At 47.7% G+C, this 11,056-nt stretch overlaps 5 protein-coding genes across 5 annotated transcripts; 2 read left to right on the top strand and 3 right to left on the bottom strand.

The window, feature by feature from the left end:
• Nucleotides 1-895: 895 nt before the first annotated feature.
• Nucleotides 896-3,356, bottom strand: LY89DRAFT_661817 (acetoacetyl-CoA synthetase-like protein). Its single transcript, XM_018212624.1, has 5 exons — nucleotides 3,132-3,356; nucleotides 2,572-3,084; nucleotides 1,811-2,524; nucleotides 1,174-1,764; nucleotides 896-1,127 (listed from the first exon to the last, which is right to left on the bottom strand). Exons 1-5 carry the CDS (start codon nucleotides 3,240-3,242, stop codon nucleotides 969-971), a joined length of 2,088 nt encoding a protein of 695 aa, XP_018061103.1. The 5' UTR covers nucleotides 3,243-3,356; the 3' UTR covers nucleotides 896-968.
• A 520-nt stretch (nucleotides 3,357-3,876) lies between these two features.
• On the top strand, nucleotides 3,877-5,106 carry LY89DRAFT_692348 (uncharacterized protein). The gene has a single exon (XM_018216521.1). The coding sequence runs from the start codon at nucleotides 4,372-4,374 to the stop codon at nucleotides 4,888-4,890; it is 519 nt and encodes a 172-aa protein (XP_018061104.1). The 5' UTR covers nucleotides 3,877-4,371; the 3' UTR covers nucleotides 4,891-5,106.
• LY89DRAFT_405127 (cell division cycle protein-like protein) lies at nucleotides 5,006-7,232 on the bottom strand. Its single transcript, XM_018207290.1, has 2 exons — nucleotides 6,938-7,232; nucleotides 5,006-6,886 (listed from the first exon to the last, which is right to left on the bottom strand). The coding sequence occupies exons 1-2, from the start codon at nucleotides 7,032-7,034 to the stop codon at nucleotides 5,121-5,123; spliced, it is 1,863 nt and encodes a 620-aa protein (XP_018061105.1). The 5' UTR covers nucleotides 7,035-7,232; the 3' UTR covers nucleotides 5,006-5,120.
• Nucleotides 7,229-8,609, top strand: LY89DRAFT_405114 (DUF572-domain-containing protein). Its single transcript, XM_018207289.1, has 2 exons — nucleotides 7,229-8,331; nucleotides 8,393-8,609. The coding sequence occupies exon 1, from the start codon at nucleotides 7,462-7,464 to the stop codon at nucleotides 8,269-8,271; it is 810 nt and encodes a 269-aa protein (XP_018061106.1). The 5' UTR covers nucleotides 7,229-7,461; the 3' UTR covers nucleotides 8,272-8,331; nucleotides 8,393-8,609.
• A 287-nt stretch (nucleotides 8,610-8,896) lies between these two features.
• Nucleotides 8,897-10,586, bottom strand: LY89DRAFT_602686 (MFS general substrate transporter; the record flags this gene model as incomplete). Its single annotated transcript, XM_018210260.1, has 4 exons — nucleotides 8,897-9,183; nucleotides 9,246-9,623; nucleotides 9,751-10,339; nucleotides 10,404-10,586. 4 exons carry the CDS (start codon nucleotides 10,584-10,586, stop codon nucleotides 8,897-8,899), a joined length of 1,437 nt encoding a protein of 478 aa, XP_018061107.1.
• Between the last annotated feature and the right edge of the window lie 470 nt (nucleotides 10,587-11,056).

Below are 11,056 nucleotides of genomic sequence, written 5' to 3' on the forward strand. Positions count from 1 at the left end.
CGGCCAAAGAAAGCTAGTCTGTATCGGGTTAGGCAGGCTTCAGCCAACCGGCTCTAGCCTTGAAAGCCGATATTGATGCTGCCTCAAACTTCTTTAACTCAACGACATTGACTACCTGACCTCTCTGCTGCATCAGCTGCGTGCTCATTTACCTCTCACGGCACCAAGTGGTTACTGCTTGAAGATTTCAAAGGTGAGACCGCAGTCTCATTCCCCAGATTCCTGTCGTGTTCCATTTCACCCTAACCGGATCCAGTATTCTGGTCCTGTGAAGCTCCATTGAAAGTGCTGGTGACCTTTGAATTTTGATCATTCTCTGTCTGTGGCCAGCTTGTGCGTTTCAATCTCTGCCCCTGCCAATCCTCTGCTGTTATTTGTACTTTTTTTTCTCCTCAACAATATTCGTCCTTACGGATTGTGGCCGCCGTTACGCATACCGAAGGAATTGTACATCGCAGTAGTTTTGCTGTCGTGCCATTACATGATTCGATAGAACTCGAAAAAAGATCAGCCATTGTTGCACTCTTAGTCATGAATCCAAAAGCCTGCACCTTGATGCAAAGTTCATGCAGCACAACATTCGAGGCGAATCGGGTTCTGCCCTATTCGGGATCTGCACGAGAGGCCCGGTGCAGGTACAAAGGCTGCACTTAAGCCTGAGAAAAAGCTGCTGATCTATGTGCAACGAAGACAAAGGCGCTTTCTTCCCCAACGCTGATGTGGGGGCGCGTTTCTATAGACTATTGGAGGCCACCTGCTTCTTTCCAGTGCATTCAATGAGTTGCAGACTATCACGAGCACTTAACATCGGGTCACAGCATATAGTGAGGCCAGAATTTTCTCGCAAATCGCAAGTTCTGGACCAACATCGAATCAATATTCCCCAAAACTGCACCTCGAGGATGGTCTTTGCGGCAGTGAGCCTCCAGGCCAAGAGTAGGGAAAGCGTGTCAAAAGTCTATTCGTCTCTATAATTTACTCTTTGATCCGACCAACTCCTCCACCTTGGCGAACTGATAGTAGTAGTCTAGTGACTTGGGATTCAACAACGTCCCACTTGGTTTGATGATTTTGCCAGAGACGATCTGCTTCACTGGCAACTCAACCTTTTTCAAGTTTACTGTTGTCTGCCAAATGTCAGCGGATTTCCATTGCTCGCATAAAACCACTCACAGGTATCTCAGGCGTCTCGAATACATGCTTAGGCACATGTCTTGCACTCAACTCTTTGCGAATCGCACTTTTTACCTCATTAACCAGCCTTGAGCTGAACTTTTCATCCGGCTTCATCATCAAAAACAACATCACACTCTCGTCGGTATCCTGAGGTCTCCTCTGCCCAACACATATGCTATCCGCAATTCCAGGAAATTTGTCCTCGATCACCGAATATATCTCCGCACTCCCGAATCGCACACCACTGGGGTTTAGGACTCCATCAGCTCGACCGAGGAAGACCAGTGCTTTCGTAGTGGGGTGAATCATCACGAAATCTCCATGGGTCCACACATTATCATATTTCTCAAAGTAAGCGGAGAAATATCGAGAGCCGTCAGAGTCGTTCCAAAAATATACTGGCATGTTGGGAAAAGCAGCAGGGGCTACGAGCTCTCCTGGAGTGCCGTGATCGACGAGTGCGCCTGAAATTCCCTTCCCACCTTCTACCAGGGAATCGTATACTGCGACAGGAGTTCCGAGACTGGGTCCTTGCGTTCCGCCAACATACACTGGCGTGAGAGGATTTTCCTGTCCAAAACATCCAGCCTGACAATATTAGCTTGTGTTGGCAAAGATTTAATACACAGCCTACCAGATCTGTCCCTCCAGATATGTTTGCTAAATGTACATGCTTTGGGAACCCCACATCATAGAACCATTCGAAAAGCTGGTCGCTCAGCACCATGCCGGTACTTGTCACTGACTTCAAGTGACTCAGATCTGTGACCTCCTTGGGTATAATCTTGTTCTTCTGCATCTCATGCATCCACCTGGGACTTGTACCAAGCATCGTGACTTTCTGCTCTCCAATTATCCTCACAAAAGTCGTCAGATCTGGTTGAAAAGGACTCCCATCGTATAACACGACACGGGACCCAGCTAGTAGGTTGGCAACGGATGCGTAGTACATGATCCAGCCCGTAGTTGTGTATTGCAGAGCCACACTGTCAGCATTCATTTCTCGATGCAGTTTGCCTTCCTTTGCTGAGGAGAGGAGTGCTCCGCCAATCGAATGAACGATACACTTCGGTGTACCAGTTGTTCCAGATGAGTATGCAATGAAGAATGGATCGTGAAATGCTGTTCTTTCGAATTCTGGTATTTGCGACGCCGCTTTCGAGAGGTAGGTCGCAAGTGTCTGGGTTCGAGGCACTTTGCTGATATCAACCGGCTGTTGAAATCGAGGCATCGATACCATTCCCTCAAATTCCGCAACATCTTTCATTCCATTTGCAATCTCGGTCATTTTCGATCGAAGATCCACCTTCTTTCCATTGTACACAGTAAAGTCGTCCATGAAGATGTACTGAAAGAGAGTCAGCTACTGGATACTTTCGAGAAGCATACACTTACTTTCGGAGAAACCTGCAATGCTCGCTGCAGGACTCCTTGAACTCCCATATCCGTTGAGCTACTGCTGAAAAGACCTCCAAGAGTCGTAACAGCCAGCCAGACTTTCAAAGTATCCACGGAATTGCTAGCAACAACCACAACTCTGTCTCCCTTCTTCACGCCATGTGATTTCATAGCACTTGCCAATACCCCAACTTCTCTCCTCAATTGCCCCCAGCTTACATCTCTCACTTCCGTATATCCCTCCCGAATTTCTGTCAGCGCAATCTTATTGTCCTCTTTCCCTATTGTTCCCCTCTTCGATGTTGGCTCACCCGGTATCCGCGAATATAGCAAGTTTTCAGCGAAATTCAAGTGTACGCCATCGAACCATCGAGGTACGGAATCTATTCGAACAGACTCGTCAACCACCTTTGTGTAGGATCCGCTGTATACAAAATCGAGAAATTGGAACGCCTGGTCCCAGAATTGAGCTCTATTGGTGGTCGAATATTGGTACAATTCCCAAAAGGTCTGCAGAATTAGTAGGCATTGCTGTAATTGGGTATTCTAATTCACACCTTCAGTGACAAATGATGTTTCTGGTTTATCTCTTGCATGAGTCTGTACATTTCTGTACCGGACGGATTGGAATGCTCCCAGAGCTTTCTAGGGACGTTGAGAGAATCCATTTTTAGTACAGAAATTGACGTTCAAGTCTAAGGGAGGAAATGTAAGAAGAGAAGGAGTCGGAATAGAAGTGGAAGGATGTTCGAGCTCCAAGTTTCCCCTTCACGGATTGTCCAGCGATAGCGGAATGCGGGGTGAGCTCTGCCCCTCGGCTGACTTCCGCACTTTCGGATTTAAGATTACTGACCCCACTATTGTAATCTTCAATCAATGAAGCTGAAGAAGGCCAAATGAACGGAGTTCAGAGCTCTCTCAACTGCAAAAAACAAGCTCTTGGACTTCAATGATGCTCGTTTTGTGCCCCTGCTCCTAAGAGCAATGTTTATTTTGCTTACCCTTGGAATTAGGGATATCCATAGAATAAATCAGGGTGATTGACTGTACTCCATGAGATTCAACTCTTCTGGCTTGGAGGGTGAGATGTAGAGTTCATCAATGGTGTTTCTCAATCTAGCTTCATATGCTTCCTATGTCTAATTCATACGCTGGACATATATTTAAGTTGATCTCAAGTTCTCATGACTTCTGCCATGACACTCGATACCTTGTCGTAATGGTTGCACGAGACCGACTAAACAGAACCAAATCGCTCACATCGCTCAAGACCAAGAAGTCGTCAAAAACTCCAGTTACTGGATCTGAGAGGCCTCAGCTAATACGAATCACGCTTCAGTGGCTATAATTCTGATTATGTTAATCCGTGGGCTGTCAAATCTTTTCTCGCGGGTAGCCCAGTTCCAATATCCGGGGGCTGGCCGCACCGTACCAAGTCCAACAAACTCCAACAGCAACTCTCCGATTTCCAATAAACAGCGGAAACCCTCAAAGCTAGGACTTTTGGCAGCTTCCGCACATATGAAGACTCCGCATTCTACCCACGATCGGCTTTCGGAAGCGCTACGAGTCCGCTGGAATTGTGCCGTGTCTGACCTGATTCCAGACCCTGGTGCATGTCCACACTTGACAATGGTCTGAAGTGGCTTGACGAAGAGATGAATATCTTGAGCCCTGAACCTGCAGTTGCTATACCGTACTCACCATCTCAATTGACAAGCAGACAGAATCAACACATCTATCTACTTCCACAGACATCACTCACTAACTCGAGCAACCGACACACCGACGCCCGCAATGTCCCGATTCTGGCCTCATACTCCCTACGCTGAAGAGCAACCCCTCTCCCATACCATCCTCTGGACACACGTCCTCACACGAGCCGTAACAGCTGGATCAATAGTCGGCACAGGCGTGGGCATCTCCACCGTCCTTCTCCGCAACTTCAATATCATCAAGCAGCGAATCCCTCCTGCCAGTCTAGCCAGCACAATTGTACGCTCTTCGGGAACAGGCGCAGTCGTGGCTACAGGATTACTGTGCATCGCTCTACCGATACGCATGCTCGGACGGGAAGAGATTGAATGGCAAGACAGGAGTTGGAGGTTGATCGAGAACAAGGGGCAAGTTGAATGCGACGACTGGACATATCCTGGCATGACTGCTGGCGCAGTGGCTTTTGCTCTGAGAGGGCAATGCCTAGGATGGATGGGTGCTGTCGGGAGTATTGGTTTAGGGAGTGTAGGTGGGATGATGGGATATATGGGATGGAGGCATGGTGTGAAAGGAGGGAAGTTTGAGGAGACTACCGTCTAGAGAACCAAGGTCACAAAATGGTGCTCCATTGTACAACAAAACTGACGGCACGGGAGTAAAGAGTGGGCGTTCGGATCTGGCAGCCAACAGCTTGTATTATCATTGATATGCCCTCTGGATATAATAATCCCACCATCGCCACTGCCTGCTCAATGCAAGTGATCTAGACTTTTCCACCTAAAACGCCATTCCATGCTTGAACCACCAGGCGCCAATACACCTTCCCATCATCAATCAAGATCTTCATCACTGAGGTCCATAAGGCTATTTCCCTCTACACCAATCCCACTGCTCATTCTTGGCCTGAATTTTTCCTTGCCCTTTCCTCCATTACGTTTAAGCATAAACTTGCCCGCCTCTGCCTTCTTCGTCATAAGCTCTCGTTCAAAGTCATCATCGTCTTCCAGCTCTTCAGCGCCATAAGCACCACCTCCAGCCGTTTCTTCAAGAGACTTGTTCAGAAGTTCAGTCGCAATGGCATCTTGTGGTGCAATGGCCAGCGCTTCATGAAAGACGTAGACAGCCTCAAACGGTCGCCTTTTCTCCATCAAAACCAATCCCTTCGCACAGAACACCGAAGGATCTTTTCCTCCTTGCCTCAGCACCTCGTCAAACTGTGCAAGCGCCAAGTCCCACTGCTGCAATCTCCGGTAAGCGTGACCGAGATTTGCTCGAGTAGATATCCAAGCGGAAGGGTCACTGTCAATATCATCAGCCGTCTTCAGAGCTTCCGTGAACATTGCAACAGCTTCTGGTAATCGTTCCTGGTGATAGAACACAACTCCCATCTCGTTCAACAATAACGGATCTGTTTTGCAAAGTCCATACGCTGTCTTGAGGAACTCATCCGCCAAAGTCATGTTATTCAACATGTGGTTCTGCATTCCAAGAAACAGCTGAGGAAGATGTGTACCCATGAAGAGTCGAGCAGCAGTCGAATATGCTGATATAGCCTGGTCGTGTTCTCCCTCTGCTGCAAATGTATGCGCAAATCCAATCCATGCCGGGCCGAAATGCGGATCCATCATGCTCGCTTTACTGAAATATCGTCGAGCCTCCGCCACTTTGTTGATCGCTAAGTAGTATACCCCAACAGCGAGCCATGTGCATGGTTCTTCGGGATGATTGTCTGCCAGGTCGTGGGATATCAGGAATAGGGCATTCTTCAACTGCAGCTCGTATAAACATGCCAGATGTAGAGGATATACACTGAAATTATACTTGTCTTCCTCCAGAATCGAGTTTGTAATCCCCAAGGCGAGCCTGAACTTGCACTGTGTGAAGAGAAGATCTGCTTTCGCCAGGAGGAGATCGGGGTTCGAGGCGAGGTGGTAGTGTGTCGAGAGTTGTTCAGTTGCATGTTGGAATTGTGCAGGGTTCTTGTACTTCGAAAGGCGCGTAGTGTAGAGGTTCTTCGTGAACTCGGCGGCATCGTGGGAGGAAGAAACATCGTCTGGTATGGAGATGGAGTCGAAGTCTAATGAGTCCAGAAACTCCCACTCCTCATCTGGCGACATTAAACAGTTCTTCATCAGCTGCTCAAATGCCTCGAAACATTGAACGTCTATCCTGACTGCGTCCTTGTAACACTCCTTTGCCCGATCGAAAGCATTCTGCTTCGCGTAGCAAAGACCTCTGAGGAAACACATTGCGGCCTCGAATCGAATATTTGCAGCCTCATCGTGAGCGACTTCATCCCGTCTATCATGTCTCTCTCGGAGAACAGGCTTCGACCCTGTTCTGCCGTGTCCTGTGGTGTGTTGTAACTTCCGCCGGCTGTTGCTCGAGCTGGAAATGAGGTGTGTGGGATTTTTGTCGCCGAGAGTATTCAGTGCTTCATCGAATCGCCCTTGTTTGATCAAGCAATGCCCCGCAAGGTATCGACAGGATGGGTTTCGCGCGACGAGATCTTGTTTCGAGAGGAAGCTTTGAGCCCGAGTATAGTTTCCTGTGGAGAAATGGACTTGCGCAAGCCAGAATGCATCCTTGTCGTTTTCTGCGATATATCAGTATGCGTATCTAATGCCCATGAGGATTCAAAACTCACGAGTTAATGCTAGGAGCTTGTCTCCTATGAAGATTGCTGAATCATATTGGTGTTTATTTAACGCATCCTGGCGCCAATCCCGTAAGAACTTCTCCATCTTGTGCCTCGTAACATTCGTGAAAGGTCGTCTAATCGTGTATTATCCATCCGCCCAGATACTCGACAGCTTGGCAGAATATCGACTCTACCGTAGAAACATTGTTATGTTCTGAAGGAAGTCGCGTTCTTGTCACAAGGCTGAGAGAATAATAATGCTAGTCTCGATCGGGAATGGCTTGCCGAATCTTGGTTCAGCCTCGAGAACGAAGGCAAGGCGACGACATCTCTCTTCACAGATTTCACAGTCTCGACGACACAACTGCACGACGATACTATAGGAAACTACCGCCGGACGAATCTCTGTGACGACAATCTTACGTCTAACTGTACTCGCGCTTCTCTCTTACCACAAGCTTCACTAAACGGCTTTTACCTCGACCTCCCACGGCATCCTTCTCCCATACAACCACACTCTCTAGAACCCAATGTCGGAAAGAAAGGTTCTCTCCAAGTATTATCCGCCAGACTTTGACCCATCGAAGATCGTTCGCTCGCGCGCGCCGAAGCAAGCTGGTCCAAAAGTACAGACAGTGCGACTGATGGCACCATTTCCCATGAAATGTACTGCTTGCGGAGAGTACATCTATAAGGGTCGCAAGTTCAATGCGCGCAAGGAGACAACAGAAGAAAAATACTACTCCATCCCGATCTATCGTTTCTATATTCGATGCACAAGATGCTCTGGCGAGATTACATTCAAGACCGACCCGAAGAATATGGACTATGAATGCGAGCGGGGAGCGAAGAGGAACACAGAGCCTTGGCGTATGAATGGCGGCGGAAAGCAAGAGAGTGACGAAGAAAGACTGGATAGATTGGAGAGAGAGGAAGAAGAGAAGAATGCCATGCAAGAACTGGAGACAAAGACCTTGGACGCCAAGCGCGAGATGGCAGTTGCAGATGCCCTGGATGAGATTCGGACTCGAAATGCAAGGAACGAACGGGCAGGCAAGGATGGCCTTGAGGTTACTGTGGCACGGGAGAGCATCGACGATGAGAAGCGAAGACAGGACCAAGAAGATGAGGAGGCTGCGAGAAGAGCATTCATGAGGCGGCATGAAGCTCTGGAAGAAGTTATTGATGATGAACCTGAGGATGTTGGAGAAGGTCCTGCGCCTCCAATCACAAAGGAGGCTGCATTGGAAATGCCTCCTCCCAGCTTCAAGCGGGTTGTGAAGAAGAAGAAAGACCATGCAGCTGCATTGGGGATCAAGAAGAAGCCATCACTTGTATGATGGCGAGAGTGTATCATTGGCCTGGTTCTCGTTCATAGATGATGAGCTGCACATTTTGATGTGAGTTTTCACGTTGAAGATTGTACATATTGCAGTTCTCTACGCTAATTCGATGACTCAGTCTCTATTTGTGTGCATGATATTTGACATTTCTTGGGCAAGCCTCCTTTTGTATTTTGCTCCGTCGATTTCGACCAATCTCTCAAGCATCAGCTCAAGTTAAAGTCTTTGTGCTATTTTCAAATGCTCCGTTCCTCGCTTCTTGTTCGAGCTCGAGGGTCGCGGAAGCCCTCGCCTCGCCCTGGCCCTGCTGCTGTACATTGATTTACCACAAAGTTTTCTTAAGCTTGATAAATACTGGCAATATTGGAGGCTTATGATAAAAGCCGTAATGTAGCTGGCAAAGCTACCTGACCTCTACACGGACAGGATTCATTACAAGCGTACACATGCATCAACCTCCTTTTGCTCTGCCCTAGCCGCACTAATAAAGCGCACGATACAAGGAATGGATTGCTACTCAATCACCTGTATTTGGTTCATTCTGCAAAGTCTTCATAAAACTTAAAAAGGAGAGGCTTCATGATCAAAAATGCGCTCCTATTATTTCTTGGCCTCTGACCGCTCACACGCGAGCTAATGCAAAGAGCCCATGGATGAGCTCTACGAACTGTTTTGAGCAGCGATTTTCTAGATTGATTGTGTCTGCAGATTGCCGATTGACAATGCCAAGGCGTTCGAGCTGGTGGTCTCGTTGCTCAATCGCCTCGTGCTTCATTTTGTTGATCTTCCATGATCGTAGGAACAAAGTGCAAATTGATGCTGCAATGAACATAAAGCCCACAAATATTTGTGCATCAAGATAGATGTTCCCAGTGGGCCGTCGGAGTCCCAACGCAATCGACTCAGCAACTATGGGTTACGAGTTAGTTGACGTGTATGCATGCGCATCTGAAACTATAACAGCAACCTACATGTTGTGGGTACGACCATCAACACCAAAACAATACTTAGAGTGCTTGGAACCTCCGAAAGTCCAGAAACTTCTGCCACAACTGGAGCAACCGTAGCCCAAAAAGTCCCACAGACCAGGCCTGCCAGTATTGCGAAGAAGCACAGAACACCAAAACTTTTTGCGAAAATCCAGACCAAAAGGCAACTTGTACCGCAGACCCCGGTCGTCATAACTGCCATGTTAATTCTTCCTAACATGTCACTTGAATGACCCAAGAGTGGTCGGCCAACGAACAAGCTCAAATTAAGAAGCGCGATCACGATAGAGCCTTGCCGAGCACTCAAACCAATGCTGCTGGCGTAATTGGGAAGTGAGAATAGTAGGACCGTATAGCCTACTGCAGAAGATCGGATAGTCAGCATGGTTCTTATAGGTGAGATTTACTCCCATGGTGTGCTGGAAAACTTTCAGGTGTAAACTAAGTCAAATCTAGGTGAGAAATTCTCGATTGCTGGAATACCCACACTCACTCAAACATCCCCACCCTAGGACCAACCAGACCTCTATGCGTGCCAGGAGCCGGTAATTGAAGGCAGAATGGTTTGGCCTTTGGCGTGCATTCTGGTCGTTGATTAGGACGATGGCGATGAAATTTCCAACGAACCCGCAAATGGCGAGGATGCGAAATGTTCCAGCTGGTCCTAATGTTTCAAGCATCTGACTTGCTGCCAAACTATAGACAAGGCCCCCAAAGCCGGCACCGGAGGCACTTAAACCATTGGCCAGACTTCTTTTGCTGGAGAACCATTGCGGAATGATATTCGAAGATCCGATGTAGAGAAATCCTACGCCCCAGCCAAAGCAAACGCCCTGGCTGAGAAACAAATGCCAAACTTCAGTTGCAAACGAAGCGCCCACAAGAGAAGCCGTTAAAGCAACAAGACCGATCAAGAGTGTAGGACGAGTGCCTAATTTTCGCGAACTCGTGTTGATGAGAGGGGTGATAACAAGAGACATGGAGATGGAAATGCCACCAATCAAGGCATAATCGAGAGCAGTCGCACCAGGATAATGGTTATGGGTAAGGAAATAATCGAGGAATACTCCATATGCCTTAACAACGCCACGAGTCGTTAGCTGATTAACAAGCAGCCGTTATCTAGCACAGTGGACTCACAAAATCAAGACCCCATGTATTAGAATTAATCAAAAAGACACAAAAGACACACATCCAGCCATACCCCCCATCTCGCGGCACATATTCTCGATCTCTGGCAGGAGTTGATGCGATTTGCTCGACATCTGCTAATGGAACCGAGTGTAGCGCTGTTTCCACGTAGTCGTCTCTCCGAGAGGCCATGATATGCTCTTCTCTCAATCCAAGCTTTCTGGAATTCAGATCCGTTGAGGGGCGAAAAGACGAAAGTGGGGGAAGAGTGACAAACTTCCGAAGGACATGAAGTTAATTTCAATAAACTGAGAATGCTTAACGAACATGGGGACAAAAGTCCGTGCGTTCAGGGCATCAGAATCATGAATTTTATTAATTAATTAGCTGTAGACCAGCCACATCGCTTAATTAAGTCGTGTACCCAGAAGTCCTGCTGCTCAATAAGCCCATTGATCCATTCCTGAGGAATTTTGTCCCATTCTTCTAATACTGCTACAACCATTTGAACCTCAGTTGTTGGCTGCCTTAGGCGCCTATGGAGAGCTTGTTTTATTCTCCTCCAGCACTTCTCAATAGGATTCATATCAGGGCTAACTGCAGGATGGGGGAATAGAGTAATACCCATAGAAGTACGCCAAGTAGCACAAATATTGCTAGTA

The sequence above is a fragment of the Mollisia scopiformis genome (genome assembly GCF_001500285.1).
Source record: "Mollisia scopiformis unplaced genomic scaffold LY89scaffold_41, whole genome shotgun sequence".
Lineage (NCBI taxonomy): Eukaryota > Fungi > Ascomycota > Leotiomycetes > Helotiales > Mollisiaceae > Mollisia > Mollisia scopiformis.